This window comes from Pituophis catenifer, unplaced genomic scaffold (genome assembly GCF_029215685.1).
Source record: "Pituophis catenifer annectens isolate HBS135680 unplaced genomic scaffold, rPitCat1.0.hap2 SCAF_4, whole genome shotgun sequence".
Classification (NCBI taxonomy): domain Eukaryota; kingdom Metazoa; phylum Chordata; class Lepidosauria; order Squamata; family Colubridae; genus Pituophis; species Pituophis catenifer.
In genome coordinates, this window is record NW_027256884.1 from 67,128,301 (window position 1) to 67,146,558 (window position 18,258).

Consider the following 18,258-nt stretch of genomic DNA (forward strand, 5'->3'; position numbering starts at 1 on the left):
TTTCAGTATCCCACAGTCACATGATTGCTATTTGCCACCTTCCCAGCTGGCTTCCAATAAGGGAAGACAATGGGGGAAGCTGGATTCACTTGATGACCATGGCAAAAATGTCATAAAATTGGTTGTGATTCACTTAATAACTGCATTGCTTAGTGGTGGAAATTCCAAACCCAATTATAGTTGTACTACCGTGTTTCCCTGAAAATAAGACAGGGTCTTATTTTCTTTTGGGCTTCAAAATAAGCACTTGGGCTTATTTTGGGGGAGATCTTACTTTTTTAAAGTGCTACCGCTGGCCCCACTCTCTCCGTCATGCTGTCTGCTCCCCAGAAGCAGCAATGGAAGGGAAAGAGAGGTGGGGTGGGGAGAAGGGAAAAAAGCAATCCCAGGAGGAGCAGTGGAAAGGAAAGAGACCGGGAGGGGGTGGGGAGAAGGGAAAGAAGCGATCCCAGAAGCAGCAGTGGAAAGGAAACACATGGGGGGGAGGGAAAGGGAAAGAAGCAATCCCAGAAGCAGCAGTGGAAAGGAAGGAGATGGGGGGGGGAGGGAAAGAAGCGATCCCAGAAGCAACAATGGAAGGCATGCAGGCATGCAGGCTGGTGCTCAGCAGCCCAAAAGCGGTGGCAGGCAAGGCAACACAGGCAGCTGCTCCCAAAGGGACTCTGGCAGGCTGATGGCAGTCAGAACATTTTTTGGAGGTTTTCAATCTGGGATGATTCAAGCCCACCAGGCAGAAGCAGTCCCGCAGTGCTGCCGAGCACAGCACTGCCAAGAGGGTGAAGAAGCCAGCAGCAGTATGGGCAACTACTTGGCCATTTAAAGACTTGTGGATTTTTTCAACTCCCAGAACTTCCCCCATCAGCTCCTTCCTCTTTCTGGGTTGGGGTAGCTCACACCCACCAGGTCTGTTGGGGTTGGAAGTTCAATCGCACCCCACGAGGGAGCCTCCATCAGCTGAGCCAGCATGGGCCGGGAACTGCCTCTCATTCTGTCTCTCTGTGGAGGTCTCCCAGTGCAATGTTCTGCCACAGCTTCAGAGCAAAGCTCAGCCTTCCCTGCGCAGGATTGCAAGGCTGGAGCTTCACTTTGCTCCAATCAGCAGGAAAATCCCCCCCCCATTTCCCTGCTGATCGTTCTATCCTTGGGGAGCTCTGCACAGACACACATCCCAAAAATGCTCCCTCCTAAGCCTTCAGCCTTGCAATCCTGCGCAGGGAAGGCGGAGGTTTGCTCCGAAGCTGTGGCAGAGCATTGCACTGGGAGGCCTCGGCAGAGAGACAGAATGAGAGATGGCTCCTGGCCCTTGCTGGCTCAGCTGATCCGCGGGCGGCAATTAAGGTGCTGAGCTTCCATAAGGTGACTAGGGAAGGAAAGGGCTGCCTCCTGTGCTGCCCATGCCCACCCCTTCATTAGGGCTTATTTTAGGGGAGAGGGCGTATATTTACGCCTACCCCAAGAATCAGGCTTGGCCTTATTTTCAGGACATGTCTTATTTTGGGGGAAACACGGTATATGTGTAGTTATAGTCCCTCTATACATTTTTATATAGGTTTTCCATCACATCTCTCAGGTTCGCCTGAATCGCCAGTTGCGGCCCTTTCTTGATCGGGATTCCCTGTGCACAGTCACCCATGCCCTCGTCACCTCGCACCTGGACTACTGCAATGCTTTCTACATGGGGCACCCCTTGAGGAGCACCCGGAGGCTCCAACTGGTCCAGAATGTGGCCGCGTGGGTAATCACGGGAGCCGCCTGGTGCTCCCATATAACACCGCTCCTGCGTGAGCTGCACTGGCTCCCAGTGGTTTTCCAGATGCACTTCAAGGTGTTGGTTACCACCTTTAAAGCGCTCCATGGCATAGGACCTAGTTATCTTCAAGACCGCCTGTTGCTACCGATGACCTCCCACCGACCTGTGCGCTCCCACAGAGAGGGCCTCCTTGGGGTGCCATCAGCCAAACAATGTAGGCTGGTGACCCCTAGGGGGAGGGCCTTCTCTGTGGGGGCACCTACCCTCTGGAATCAGCTGCCCCCAGAGATAAGGAGAATCCAAGACCTCGGTGCCTTCTGCCGTGCCCTTAAAACTCTTTTTTCAGCAAGCCGGGCTGGCTTAACATATTTTTTAACATATTTTTAAATATTTTTTAATTGGTTTGTTATCTTAAATTGGGGCCAAATTAATATATATCCTTTTAAGTGTTTTTAATGTTTGTTTTGTATGTTTTTATCTGGCTGTATACCGCCCTGAATCCCTCGGGAGAAGGTGCGGTATATAAATTTGAAATAAAATAAAATAAATAAATAAATAAAACAGTTATGGGAAAAGGTAATTAATATGAATCTTGGTGGGAGGAGAGGAGTGGAAGAGTACTATAGGCATATCAAAATCCTTGTCATTGAGACAGCAGCTTACCTTGATAATAAATGCTTTGTCTGCAATCCTGAAGTCAACAGAGATCAATAAGCGCATGTTGGCAGAGTTTTCTCTGGCAGCAACTCTCAACTAGCCACCTTGAATGAGCTGAGAATCAGAGCCAGCTGGCAGCTGCTGCTGGAGAAAACACTGCAGAAATCCCTGCTCGAGTTGCCTCTATGGGACTCTGGAGACTGCAGCCACATGGAAGGCAGATACCACTGCTTTGTAATGAAACTATGGTTTTAACCATCTAAAATATATACCTCTAATTTTTAAGTGCTTTTGAATAAAAGTACTTAATTGAGGATTTATTTTTTGCCCAATTGTTCAAGCCAGATAGTTTTTCTGTGCAATCGAAAACCCCATATAAATCATGATTCCTGTAATACTGCATCCTCCTCCTAGATCAGGCTCCTCACCAAGGTGGTCAATATTGACCTCCAAGAGTTGATGAGACTCTTGTATGTCCCATTGTACATCTCTCCCCAACCTCTCTAAATTTAGAAGTTTGGAAGAAACTTTCTACATAAGAATGAAATATCAGTTAGAAATATAGCATAGAACAATAAAGACTTCAGAAATAACAGAGTACTAAAATACCCAGATAGCAATACTGTTAATATTAGGCAAGTGGCAGTTTTTCGTTGCCCTTGCCTTTTTATAGAAAGTGAGGGGACCTGCTTTTAAATTCTGCAGTGTCTCATAAGGAATGAATGTTGAGCCAAATCCAATACATCAAAATCAGAAAAATTTGTCCCCAACCCAATGGCCATAGGTTAGAAAACAAGAGTCCAGCACATTCTGGAATGTCACAGATTTTGTATTCTTGTATAGTATTTTTATTTATTAGTATACATTAACATTTCACATTTAAGCATCTACTCATATGACCAGAATGAATACAGAATAAGAGGAAGACTTGCTTTAATTCCTTGACTTGACTGTATCCAAGCTATGATCTCATAATCTTCTTGTGAAATTTGAAATTAACAACTTATATGACTACACTATTGGAGTGCTTTTTAGATACATACAAGGAGTCCCATGACTTTGAAAGGGACTTGGATAGCCATAAGGGGACTGAGTTTAGTTATCAATAGCTTCTTAGTTGCCTCTAGACTAGCCCAATTTTTTTAGAACTACTTTCTCCTCTTGACTAAGCAGTTCAACATGCTGCCATTCCATTCCATTTCCAGTATTTTTATGTTTGGTTAGCCCAGCAGGAAAAAAAGAATAAATAAACCAGCATCAACATTACTGAGCTGTTCATTTCCTCAAGAAAGAAAGTACCCTTTCACCAGCCCTTTTCCTTTCTTTTGTGAAAAAGGCAACCCCAGGGAAGCAGCCATGCACCTTCTTCATTCACATGCTGCTTTTCTCAGCAATAGGTATATAATGGTATATAGGTATAGGTATATATACTCCTGTTGAGTAGGAGGCACATCCCATCACATGAATATCTTTCTTTTACCAGGTATATCCTTGTTGCAGTTCTTTAAAAAAGACTCGGAGGACGGATTCCTCCCTTTTTTTTTCTAGGATTCTTATATCTGTTTTTAGTTTCTTGCAACTGAATGAGTAAACTTAAGAAAAAATGGTAGCCTCGTACCCTGAGGGATCCTGGTTTGCTACTTTTTCATATGGTGCTGATTGTGTACACCTAAGGTTTCAAAGGGGAAATAAGAACAGCATATTAGAGTTGCTGGTTTTTGTCCCAGCAATAAAACATTTATGAAATGGAAACGCTGTTCAGTGTGAGTAATCTGTTCTATACCTGTGGATGTTTCTTCTTTCTCTCTTTCTTTCTTCTTTTTTAGTATGCTATGTTTCTATCTCTGGTCTTCCTGGCTGAGCTAGTGGCTGGCATTTCAGGATTTGTATTTCGTCATGAGGTGAGTCTAACTTCCTTGTTAGTAGGTTGATGGCAACAAAGGCTGAAGCTTCTTAGGATACTGGGTGTTATAATTTAAATAAATCCAGCAACTCTGTACATTCTGGGTGTTTCTTCAATTGGTAGAAGGATGTACAGGTTTTTGCTATTCTATACAGGCCTTGGTTAAATTTATTTCTTTGTTCATTGTACAGTTTTTCTTATGCTACTTCCGCTGAACAGGTATTTATGTAACTCAGAGAGGATTTTTAAGATGCAAGACCTAACTGAAATAGTTTTGTTGCTGGTTTGAAAATTGTATTTCTTTCCTGCACTATAATAATCTCTAAAATAACATAACTGTTCTATAATAACAGTATACCGAGAAATAGGAATAAAATTGATTTAGACTGATGAAATTAGAAAACAATTTTAGTCCAAGAAAGATGTGTCTTGCATCATTCTATATATATTGTGGCATATTTTTCATAAGCTGAATGAAGACTATCTGACAAAATGTTCTGATTATAATAAAGGGGGGAGTCCAAAAAGCTAGTGTTGGTCCTGAAAACCTATTTTGGTTTTCTTTCTATTTTCTTTCTTTCTTTAAAATGTTCTATCAAATTAAGAAACTCTTGACATTGTTTTAGTGGACATAGGACCTGGGACTTCTGTTAGGTGTTTTGTGCCAGCCATGGCAGTCTCTTCAAAGGCCACCAGATGGGAGCAAAGAGGCACCTTTGATCCCACTGGTGGGTCAAGGGGCTCCAGCCCCTGCAGCCCCATTGGGGAGACTTAATGGCCTTCCAGCCCCCTCACACACATGGGTAAGGGAGAGGGCAGGGGCCCCTATAAGAACCCCTGCACAGGGGCTGCTCCCTGCTTTTTCCTTTTCCCTTTTTCCCTGCTCTTGTTCTACTCTCCTATGGGACTGACCCATGGGCTCAATCCAGGCATGGATGCCTCCATGCCTGTGAACTTATTTTACTCTACTTTTACTTCTAAATAAAGACTTAATTTGATTGCATCCTTGCATGCTGACCTTTTCTTGGAAGTGCCCTCAACGAACCATCATTCTTCATGAGATCCCTCACAAAGTGGTAGCAGAGGATGGTTTGAGGCAACGCGTCCAAGCCAGCAGAAGCAAGATGCCAGGAGATTCCAGCAAGAACTCCCAAGAGATGGATGATAGGACTTTCCCGGTTATGAGTCTCCAAGCAAGGTTGGCAGCCCTGCATCCGGTCCCTGAAGCGAGCTTCGATCCAGAGGAGGGTACAGATGATCTCTATGCCCCCAGAGGACCCAGCGGAACGCAAGGGACCCTTTTGCATGCTTCCTTGCAGCTGCAAGCCACAGAGGAAAGCATGGAAGGCCAGCAGTCCACCCAGGACTGCCAGGACATCGGGGAGGAGGCCAAGGACCAGGCCACCCCCAGCATAGACCAGCTCACTGGCGAGGAATGCAGAGAGCTGGTACGAATGCTCCTAGCAACCCGAGGGATGCCAGGAGCCCAGCCATGTGGGACACCAGCGCAGGGGGCCTCTGGACACCGGGTAAGTCCTTCCCCAGCACCCAGGAGGCTCCCCAACATGGTGCCAGCCACCCTGGGGGACCCCAGGGCCCCGGAGCTTTTGGTGGGAAAGTTCCCACCAAATCGCAACCTACAGCTTCCGGGCCAACCGGAAGCAACATGGCGGCCCCCAGGCCACCTACTCCAATGAGGCTTGGTAGGCCTCAGCTAGGCCACGAGGCCCAGCAACCGATGGCAGCCAGCCAAAGCAGCATGCAAACTGCTCAGGCCCCCCCACAGGCAAGCCTCGAAGTCTGCCCGGCCGCTCCTGCTGCAGTGGGCATCAGGGCTGCAATCCAAGTCCTGGTCACAGCCCTGGAGGCCACGATGACCGCGGCCTCAACCTCGGGGGCAGCCAGCCTCCCTCAACACCCCCAGGGGACCAGCGAGGGGGGGCATCCAGTCCGGAGCCCCCCAGCCAGGACCCAGGCCTCCAGAGAGCCCTAGAAGAACCCCTGGGGGCTCCAGCCTTCCTAGCACCCCCACCGAGGCAACGGAGGACTCACCTGGATGACTTCAGGGGGCCTCCAGCTGAGCCTCCCACCTCCCAAGATGGCTGTCTCCTCCGGAGTCTTCAGGACCAGCGGTGGGCCCCTCCAGGCGATTTTCAGCATTTTTGGGCTTTTCCAGCCCCATCCTGCAGCCTTTGCCCCCTGGTAAGTGTTCCAGTACCAGGGGGGCTTCCAGAAGACTCTTCAGAGCTCCACAGGCCTGGGCCCAGGCCTGGCTCTGAAGCACAGTGGGAGAGGTCTGCTCCCGTTGGCTCCTGGGCTGGAATGAGTTCTGAGCATGCTCAGTTGGCTCCATCTGAAAAGGAGAAAAATAATCAGAGAAAAATACCTATACCGGCCAGCAGAGGGATCCCTCTCCCATTTACTTCAATGGAACCTAAGAAGAGATACCAAGGACAGCAAAATACATCAGCATTTTCTGCCCCAGATATGTCTGTTCTCCCAAATAACTTTCAGAAACTACATCTGGGAGGGGAAAATTTTAACATATGGAATAAAGAGATACAGGTATGTCTCTTAAAAGAGGGGACCCTAGAAATAGTTTTAGACCCCCCACCTTTCCCTTGGGGACCTCAAGAAGAGTAGTACCACAGGAGAGCCTATACCACTCTACTGAGCTCACTGGATGCTAAATTGTACCCTAGCATTCCAGATGGGCTCACAGCTGGTGAAATTTGGGGGTTGTTATATAGCTTATTTAATAGTGATAGCTTTGGCTCCACCACAAGACTCACAACGGAGTTCTATAACACCAAGCTAAAATTTGGGGATAGCATGGCTGAGCACCTGGAAAAGTTGAAGGCAGTCAGGGCTGAGCTGGTGCTCAGGGACTACCCCGTGACTGAGGACAACATGATCGCTGTCATTCTGGCATCCCTGGACAAAAGTTGGGGCAATGTTATTGTCTCACTAGAGGAAACCAGAAAGGAAGCCTCATAGGGAGGCTCAATGAGGAAGACAGGAGGCGTAGAGATGTGGGAGAGTACACCAGGGCCACAACTCATCACATCAACAGAAGGCACCAGAGTTCAGAGCAGGTAAACGCTCTATCCAAGTGTTTCATCTGTGGCTCTGAGGAGCATCTGAAGAAGGACTGCCCCTATTACCAGCAAGGACCTAAGCGTGATTCCAATCAAGGAAGGGGCAGGGGGCAGAAAAGGGGACCTAGTGGGGGCAAAGGTGGTGCTAAGGGCAATTTTGTGTATACTAGTTACCTCACCCCCGCCACAAAGGCTGATGGCCCTACTGGCCTCTGGTTACTGGACTCTGGGGCTTCATCTCACATTGCTAACTTGAGGCAAGGCTTTAAGAGGTTAAGGAGAATTAACTCCTCCGTTAAGGTTGCAAATGGTAACAATGCTTTGGTTGTTGGGGAGAGCACTGTCTCTGTACCAGGGCTGGGCAATGTCGAAGGTGTATTACATGCTCCCTCTATAGCCAATAACCTGTTAAGCATAACCAAGCTATGTGATGATTGCAGGGTGGAGGTATTGTTTCGCAAAGGGGGAGGTCATGTCACTCGAGACAAAAGGGTCATTGGGAATGTTACCATTATAAATGGTTTGCCATATTTCTACCCCAAGTACCCAGCCACAGGAGACAGCTTACAGGGTGCCACCCCAGAAGGGGCCTGCGTGCAGAGAGAGAGAAAGGCTCCACAGTCAGCTCCCAGGCTGTCAAAGATGTACAAGACTGAGGCAGTTGTGCCCACGCCACCTCAACCAGCCCCACGGCCTTCCAAGGCCAATGCGGGCAAGAAACCTGTGCCTCAGCAGGCACCTAAGGCAGATAAGCCAAAAAAGGGCCTAAGGTGCCAGCACCGCCCAAGTCAACCAGAGCCAAGGGGGTGTCAGTGGGAAAGCTGCTCCATACTAAATGTGCTCACCTCTTACATCGGAGGTTAGGCCATGCGAGCTTCCCAGTGGTTAAAAAGATGGGGGAATTCACTGAGGAGATTCATCTCCAGGATTGTGAGGTGTTTCTGGACTGTGCCATCTGTAAGAGGGCAAAAAGGAAGGCCACCCCAATACCTAAGGTGTCACTGCGTAAAACTCAATACCCATATCAATTAATACATGTTGATTTGGTTGGGCCATTTACACCGTCCCTAGGAAAGAGGCAGTATTTCCTCACTGCAGTTGATGATTTCTTGAGGTATGGCCATGTGTATACCCTCACAGAAAAATCTGAAGCCTTTGATGCCATAAAATCATTGTACAACTACGTGGAAACTCAGTATGAGACAAAGATCGCGCAGCTGCAGAGCGACCGTGGGGCCGAGTTCATGTCCCGAAAATTCCAGGACTGGATAAGGCACAAGGGCGTACACCATTTTTGTACAGCACCTTTTTCTCCTGCGTAGAACAGCGTTGCAGAAAAACAAAATGGCATTCTGCAGACTATAGTGCGCAGCCTGATTGAGAATGCCGGGGTTGCAGAATCGTACTGGGAGGAGGCGGTACACTACGCCAACTACACCCTGAACTGCACCTGGAGCAGCATTGTGAACCAGACCCCATATTTTCTGGTCCATGGTAGGAAGCCAAGTTTGGGACACTTGCGTGTGTTTGGCTCCTACGCTTGGGTGCACATCCCCAAGCAGCTGTGGAAGAAGGGGAGATCCATCTCCCAGAGACTGAGGTTCTTGGGCTATGCCCCTGGCTCCAAGGCCTACTGATTCCTGGGAGAAGGGGGCAGGACTGTGACCTCCCAATCTGCCTCCTTCGAAGAGGACTCCAATTGGACCCAGATCCACTCAAATGATCTGGGTCCATACATTAACCAGCCCAGCAAAGCTGCACCAACCATGACACCACCTGAGACAACCACAGACCCTGCCACCGACGAGAGCGAGGAACAGGATGAAGAGGTCAGCCTACCTGGTCCAGATGAGGAGGATGAGCTGTCCAGTCCTGAGGGGGAAGACACGCCATCTTCACCTGACTCTTCGCCTCCAGCGACGCTCCAGAGGCCCATGATGCCCAACGCCTGGGACCGAGGGCCTCCACATCCCGGTCGTGAACAGCCAGTCGGCGAAGAACCCGCAGAGGAAAAGGGTGATGAGTGGCAGGAGGTCAGAAGGTCAAAGCAGTCCAACAAGGGGGTCCCACCAAAGAGAATCAACACTGGACATGCCGCATCTGTCAACAGTGTCGTGGTCACCCCAAAGACTTTCTCAGACATATTCACAGTCACCTGTCATTGGCTGGCAAGAAGGGGAATTGTTAGGTGTTTTGTGCCAGCCATGGCAGCCTCTTCAAAGGCCACCAGATGGGAGCAAAGAGGCACCTTTGATCCCACTGGTGGGTCAAGGGGCTCCAGCCCCTGCAGCCCCATTGGGGAGAGTTAATGGCCCTTCAGCCCCCTCACACACATGGGTAAGGGAGGGGCCAGAGGCCCCTATAAGAATCCCTGCACAGGGGCTGCTCCCTGCTTTTTCCTTTTCCTTTTCCTTTTCCCTTTTTCCCTTTTTCCCTGCTCTTGTTCTACTCTCCTATGGGACTGACCCATGGGCTCAATCCAGGCATGGATGCCTCCATGCCTGTGAACTTATTTTACTCTACTTTTACTTCTAAATAAAGACTTAATTTGATTGCATCCTTGCGTGCTGACCTTTTCTTGGAAGCACCCTCAATGAACTATTGTTATTCTTGAGATCCCTCACAACTTCTGTTCAGAAACACATTAGCATTTCTAATTAGAAAATAACAGTTAAAAATTAATATAGAATATGGTTTATGCTTCTAAAAAGACCCAACAATTTGGTTTCGTTCCTGAAATGTTTGGTTTTTAGAAGCAGTTAAAGAACCAATCACTGGCATTTTCTGATTTGAAGGACTGAATATCCAGAAAAGATATTTTGAAATATGTTGGAGCATGACATCTGCAGTTCTTTAAAATAGCCAAGTCTTTTCCTAGGTTAACACAGAAACTCATAGAACATTCAGGAAGTAAGATTCTGTTCTTGGCACAAATATACAGACTAATAATCAGTTTTTTCCAGAAAACTTCTCAGTTTCTCTAAGAAACTTGGATCAACAGTTCTCAAAGTATGGTCTTCCAGGAGATCCTTGAAGTCAAATAAATAAATATTTTAATATTTATACATTTTAATTTCTAACACAGTCCTCTCCTCTCCATTCCTGACTTCTTGGCCCTTGCAGGACTGGAAATGATTAATACAAAGAATAAGTATCTTAGAACTCTGTAACATTTATTAGGGAAAAATGGTTAGGGTTATTACATAAGAATTCTGATTTTCCTAAGGGGCCTCTCTATATTGTCAATCAGGACAGGAATATTCTTTTTGATGCCATTACAGTGAAGAGGTCAAGGAAGAGGAGGGCAGACTTGCTGTTTTTTTTAAAAAAAACATGACAGCCTCATTCTTTTTTTTTTTTTCGGAAACAAAAGTTTTTTATTTTTATATTCAAACAACCAAACATTACACAATCAATTATCATACATCATTTTATCCCCACCCAACCCCCCTCCCCAATTCCTCTCCCAACTTCCCAGAGCAAAAACAGGATATAGCATTTAACAAACATAAGCTAAAATATGCTAACTATTACAGAATTCAAAACTCTCTCACACTTGTTAACTCCCCTTTTAAAAATTATACTTCAATCTTCCTTTTATAAATTCTCTTATCACATTTCACTTTTGTAAAAAACAAAACAAAAAATATAATCTTATTTTAAACATTTTAAAATCTTTTAATACATTAGCAGAACATTCTCCAAAATATGTTTCAAAACTTTCAAAAAGTTATCCATTAAATTTTAAGTTATCCTCCTTTAAACTTCAATACTTTAAAACTACCATAAAATTCAGAAGTTATCCAACTTTAATTAAATCTTTTAAACATCATGAAACAATCTCCAAAATATGACCAGTCTTTCTTTCTTTCTATATTTTTTACCTTTAAACTTCAATACTTTAAAACTACCATAAAATTCAAAAGTTATCCAACTTTAATTAAATCTTTTAACATCATGAGACAATCTCCAAAATATGACCAGTCTTTCTTTCTTTCTATATTTTTTCCAGTCCTTCTTCAATAATACTTTCTTCTTCAGCATTACTCCTCCCACTGCTCCAACTTTAATTAAATCTTTTAACATCATGAGACAATCTCCAAAATATGACCAGTCTTTCTTTCTATATTTTTTCCAGTCCTTCTTCAATAATACTTTCTTCTTCAGCATTGCTCCTCCCCCTGCTTTTATTTTCAAAAATTTTTGGGTTTGAAATTGTAGTTGGTATGTCTTAAGAATTCGTTCTCTTCTTGGGGTTGTTTCCTTTAATTTAAAGACCCCATTTTGACTCTTCCTGCATTTGTAATCCATCAGTTCGTTCCTTATATATTGATTCTGTCTGTAGAGCCAAAACTTGTCAAAATATTTATCAACCTGCAGTAAAGAGTCTTCTTGCTGTTTCTCAGTTAATTGAATGGAAGCCTCTTCCAGAACCTGTGTTTTTGATATAATAACCTCTATTTTCCCAACAATGTCTCTTTTATCCTCCAAAGGCACATTGTCCTGATTTTCTTCCTCTTTTCCAGCCAGCAAGTCATTATTATTCCCCAATTTAAAATCTTGAATAGTTCTTTTAATTATCTGTCTTATCTCAGCAGTAAAAGATTTTAAAAAGTCTTTTAAGTCCTTCACAGTCACTACTTGTAAGTTTGCTGACTCATATAATCCATCTTTAATTTCAGCCATTTTTCAATTGTCTCTTTATGTTTGTATTAATTCGGCTATCAGGTCATTAACTCCAATTATTTCCGGGCAAATTAGGGATATAAAATTAGTTAAAATCAATACCACAGTCTTTTCCATTCCACTTCCTCTTTAAATCTTTTTTCTTGAATTACCCAATAGCTTTAACAATGTTACTGATGTTAACAAGAACTTTCACTTATAAGTTTCATTTTCATGCCCTAAGGCGCCATCTTTATTTTTAAATGGAGTTAACGTACAATACTTGCATTTTTAGTCTCCTGGATTAACTCTGCCAGCATCCAAAGTCCAAAATCCAAATTCTTTATAATCCTTCTAGTTGCTTTGCTGGTGTGGTCGTGACGCTTCGGTCTGCTTTAAGCAGACTCGTCCCGGCTCCAGAGCTTTGAAGGGCTTTCAGGGAGCTCTGTGACGAAATGGGGTTGAGGGGTACCCCGGACCATGAACCAGCTCATGAGTAAACACACTGAGACTGAAATAATTCTGACAGAGGTGTCTTGTGTAAAAATATAATTTACTTTAAAACATTTAAAAAGCACTATGTCTTTAAGAAAACACATTAAAAACAAAGTCTTATTTGGGTATGTGAAGCAAGGCTATCTCCCTAGATCCCTCTCCACAATACCGAAACAGTTCACAAAAGAATAAAGCTAGCATGAAGGTAAGCAGCTTCGGCATCGATACATCATCAAGGCCATCATAATGGGAGCAGCACGAGCTTCACAGCTGAAAGTCACCTGAAGTAAAAACAGTTCAAACAGCAAACATTTCTTGAAGCTTGTGGGAGGAAGAAGGTCCAGCAACAGCAGTCCCGATGATAGCTTGCATGCTACAAAACAGCAAAAGGCAAGCATCCGTGAGAGTCTCTCTGTAGCAACGTCTGGAGTCCTTATCTGCATTCTTCTCCCATCTGCGGCGTTGCACCAAGCTTCCTGCAGGAGCTGTGCATTTAGGCCTAGAAGACTAGGCCCGAGTAGCAAGCAAAAGGTCCTTGCTTATATAGGGAGTTAACCTGCAATTAACTAGGGCGGGGAAGGCTTGCAGGTAATTGCCAACAGTAGATGGCTTGATTAAAACCATACTGTTTGTGAGTAGGCAGATAGCCACAGCAATCCTGGAAACACTCGTGACAATCCCCTTCTCTGCGGCTATTTGACTGATTAACAAACATACATTCTACATTGGGTACATATATACATCAATGGTAAGTACGTTCACATAGCCATCGACATTTTACCCAGAAGATAGAGGTGTTGGTCACGGGGCAGCGGTTTGGTAAACACATCCGCTACCTGTTCCTTGGTTTCACAATACACAGTCTTAATGAAACCTGTTTTCACCAATTGCCTCACATGTTTGTTTTGTATATCAATATGGCGTGATCTCTGGCCTACAGCATCAGCTTCCGATATGTTAATGGCAGCCATGTTATCCTCATAGACTTTTATAGGTTGCATGGGCTGCCTCCATAAGCCTACCAGAAGATCGTCAAACCAAACTAGGTTATCGGAAGCTTTGGACAAACTCACATACTCAGCTTCCGCTGTGGAGGTTGCAATTAACTTCTGCTTCCCAGAGTACCAATACACGGGGCTACTATTTAGGTATACAATGTACCCCGAAGTACTTTTTCTAGATCTAACATCCCCTGCCCAATCAGCATCCGAAAAACAACTCAATCTTAATTCTCTAGTTGCTTCTGGTTCCAATAACAATGAATAGTTCACAGTACCTTTTAAATATCTCAGGAGTCATTTGATTCCGCTCCAATGGTACTGTGTGAGATGTTCAGAATGTCTAGATAACACATTTACACTTAGACTGATGTCCGGTCTAGTCCAATTTGCAATGTACAACAACGACCCAATCACGGACTTGTAAAGGGTCTTATCTTCAAACTCCGTGCTCTCAGTGTACATGTTCTTAAGGAAGTCTGTTGCCATAGGGGTATCGCATGGCTTCGCCTCTACCATGCTACACTTTTTAAGCAATTCCTGAATTTTATCTTCCTGAGAGAGCCGAAACCCCTTCTCGGTTTTTACGAATTGCACCCCTAAAAATTTGCTAATGTGACCTAATGGTTTTAGGGCGAAACTCTTACTTAGGTCCTCAGAGAACTTCTTATGCCTGTTCTCTGATCTGCAAATATATAGGATATCATCAACGTACAACAGTACCATTTCCCTAATGCCCTGATCTTCCTTGACAAAAACACACTTGTCAGCCGACGATGGTAAAAAGCCCATCTCTCTCAGGCTTTTAGTGAGACACTCGTACCATCGTTTACCAGATTGTTTTAAGCCGTATAGGCTCTTGTTCAACAACCACACATCGTCTTCCCGATGGCTTACTCCCTGAGGAATCCTCACATACAGCTCTTTGTCTAACTGGGCGTGCAGGTACGCGGTCTGAATATCAAACTGATATACATGTTCGCCTCGCATGGTAGTGATGGTGAGAGCTGTTCTCACGCTCTCAGGGCGCACCGTGGGCGAGAAGGTGTCCTCATAACCGTCAGGGAATCTCTGCGAAAATCCCTGCGCCACTAGTCTCACCTTATAGATAAAGCCCCCACCTTCAATGGGCTTTTGCTTGAAAAGCCATCTGGTGCCGATCACCCTCTTGTCCTTGGGCAATCTTGTTGGCGTGAATACGTCCAGCCTTTTCAGGCTGTCTAATTCCGTATCCATGGCGGCCAGCCACTTCTGTCGTTCATGGTTAGGTAAGGCCAACACATCCTCATATCTCTGAGGGGTGGCCAAAACCTGGTCGACTGAGGTAACAAAGTCGTTGTACCTCTTAGGCTTATTGCCCCTGGTAACCCTAACTGGTCTGCCTTTAGGAGAGTCACTCACATCAGGGTCGTCCGATGAGTCATCTACCTCGTGACTATCACTATGCGTCCCAGAAGCTGGGTGCCTATCCTTCCTGGCTACCCCCATCTTACGCTTCAATACCCCTTTCAAGGGTGCCTGGGATGCACGCTTCCCAGAACCAGATGTATCCCTATCCTCGGGTAGGTTCTCCGATACATCCTCCGCTCGTCTATAACAACTACGGGAAGGGTTCCGAGTAAGAATCTCATTGGCATGGATCTTACTCCAGTTGGCCCCTTCGTGAAAGGTGGCAGACCTTGATATCATCAGTTTTCCGTTAGGGTAGGCAAACCTAAATGCCTTGGAGCCCTGCTCATAACCAACGAATCTCAATTTAACAGAGATCTGGTCTCCCTTTCTCCTGAGCTCCTTCGGGACATGAACATCGGCCATCACTCCGAAAACATGGAGGTGTGCCAAGCTAGGCTTATGGCCGTATAGCACCTCGTATGGGGTCTTCTGCACCACGCTAGACCACACACGGTTCAGGGTGTAATTCGTGTATCTAACTGCTTCTACCCAATACGCGAAGTTTAATCCGGAATCTTCTAGGGCGCACCGCATCATTGTTTGTAATACGTTGCTGCGCTGTTCTGAGATGCCATTTTGAAACTTAGAGTAAGGCGCGGTGCATAAGTGGACTATGCCCTTACTCCTCAACCAGCTGGAGAACTGACTGGAATTAAATTCAGTTCCTCTGTCAGTTAAGATTTTCTTAACTCTGACCTTGTGCTGGTTCTGGACTAAGTTACAAAACTCCTTAAACTTAGTCAACATTTCACTCTTGGACATTAGGGGAAAAACGAATCCAAATCTGCTATGGTCGTCTACTATGGTAAGAAAGTACCGTCTCTTACCCACGGAAGGTGCAAATGGACCCACCAAATCCATGTGGACGAGCTGAAATGGGTGTTCAGAGTACCTCTGAGACCTCTTGGGCGCAGATTTCACCTTCAATTTTACGCTCCTACAAATTGAACAATCTAGAAATGTGTTACAATCATTGATCTTGGTTCCCCTTGAGTGTTCGGTTACCTTTTTCACTATAGGAAAACTCACATGACCTAATCTGCAATGCATCAAGTGAGCACATTCATTGTGCAGCGGCTCACCTATAGCAATTGCATTAGCATTTTCAGGTTCCCTATTATCTGACTCTAAGTTAAAATTTAAAAACTTTTTATTGACTTTACATTTGTCTTTACAAGGCTTCCTCTGGTGAAAGTCTTGATCCTCATCACCTAGTTCTAACTGTGATTCATTGTTACTACCAAATGAGATAGTATAATTGCTATCACTGCAGGTCTCAGCATTCGTATTGGGGGAATAATAAGGCAAGCCACCTATCTTCAAAACCTCCCCAATCACACATTTGTTGTTTTTGATCACAGCTGTTCCTCCTGAGAACAGAATCTCCATTCTAGGGTTCTCACATATCCTCATTAGGCTTAGCAAATTATGATCTATCTCTGGTACATACAATGCTCCATGAATCTCTCCTATCCCAGGAATATAAACATCTCCAATGCCAACAACATTCACCTTTTTACCGTTTGCAACTTTGACCATGGATTGATGCCTTCTCATATTAACAAACAACCTTCGGTCACTGACAACATGGTTACTGGCTCCACTGTCCATTAACCATGGTTGCTCACGCTGTTCCCTTGTAAGCTCTGACTCAGTGGTTTCCACTATACCTAGAGAGCTGTCATTAAACCTGGGATTGTTCCCTTTGTTGCCTCCATTTGGCTTTTTACCCCTTCTGTGGTTAGGAACATCCCCACTTGGCTTTCTGCCTGGAGGAAGTGATCTCCTTTTACATTTATTATCAGAAGGTGTCTTTACACTTGCCCTGGCATTCATGTTTTGTGGGCAATCCCTTCTATAATGTTCTCTTGAACCACAGTTGAAGCATTCTCCGATAGTATATGCTCTATCTGAACTATCGGGCCTTCTTAAAGGTTTTTCCTTTTTGTGAAAAGCCGCCCTGCATTTTCGCAGGTTATCTTCAGCAATCAATCTGCCAGATAACACTTCTAAAGATAAGTTATTACAATCAACATTATCCAGTTGCAATATAAAATTATCCCAGCTAGGATCAAGGGAATTGAGTATAACAGTAATGAGGGTTTGTTCAGACACTGTTTCCCCTCTCAACATCAATTCCTGCCTTAACCTGTTTAACTCACATAAGTGTTCATTAATATCTACTCCCGCCTTCAACCTTGCGGAATAGAACTCCCTATAAACTCTGTTTGTAACATGGGAGCTTTTTGAACAAAATAGCTTATGCAGTTTCACCCAAACTTCTGTTATGGTTAGGTTACAAGATATACTGGGATATAATGCAGGGTCAATAGACATCAATAAAATACAAAAGGCCTTATGATGTAAAAGATCAACTTCTAAGGACCATGGTCTAGGTGGGGGTTTTAACAACAACGATAAAACATTTTCTTTCATTAAAATTACTTGAATACTTTTAACCCATTCCTTAAAATTTCCTCCACCCACACTTAAACTTTTAAAATTAGGAGGAAGGACCTGTACATTATTAAACATGGAAACAGACATTAATTGATGTTCAAAATGTGGTCCATCCTGGAACGGGCAATAAGGCATTGGAATGGAAGCACACAACACAGTGTCTTCCATCTGGCATTCTGACGGTCGTTCCTCCCCAATGGGAGGGATTAAAACTTCACGATGTGCGGATGCAAAGCTCATCCTGGCTTGATCACAAAAACTCGAGGGTCCTCTCTGGTGCACATCTCTAGGAATTTTTGGACGCGCTCCCAAATTCCTATCTTCAGTTGAGGTAGCCTCCGGAACCGTCCTGGATGTCGATGTCGTCACGGATGGATATATCCCACTCGTGGCGTGCGCTGAATTAGTCGCAGACATCAGGGGTGCTTTGGTATGTGCAGCTACTATATGTTGAGCTGATGGTGCCTGCAAACCATCGCCTAAAATGGTTGCCAAAGTTTCTATCACACTTGCAACCTTACGCTCAACATGAGAGTCTCTTAAATTTTTAGCAGAAGTCACTGATGTCATCAAGGGAGCTAAAGTCTTTATGGCCTGATCTATGATGGCTTCAACAGCAGGTGGTGCAATATCAACTTGGCCATGCTGGTTTAACAAAGAAGCAGGAACATTCGAATCAGGCAGTCTGTTATCCCCCATTCTCCACTTATGGTCTGAGGTGGGGGTTTTAGGAAAAGATTGAAAGTCTATTACCGATCCGGTGTTTTGTACGACTTCGAT

The 18,258-nt window shown here is 44.8% G+C and overlaps 1 protein-coding gene across 1 annotated transcript in view; it reads left to right on the plus strand.

The window, feature by feature from the left end:
* The window catches only part of TSPAN7 (tetraspanin 7), a 343,808-nt gene that overhangs the window by 278,022 nt on the left and 47,528 nt on the right, over positions 1-18,258 (plus strand). Inside the window, exon 3 of the mRNA XM_070943431.1 lies at positions 4,234-4,308. Coding sequence (XP_070799532.1) covers positions 4,234-4,308 — 75 coding nt within the window. The remainder of the gene's footprint in view (positions 1-4,233; positions 4,309-18,258) is intronic.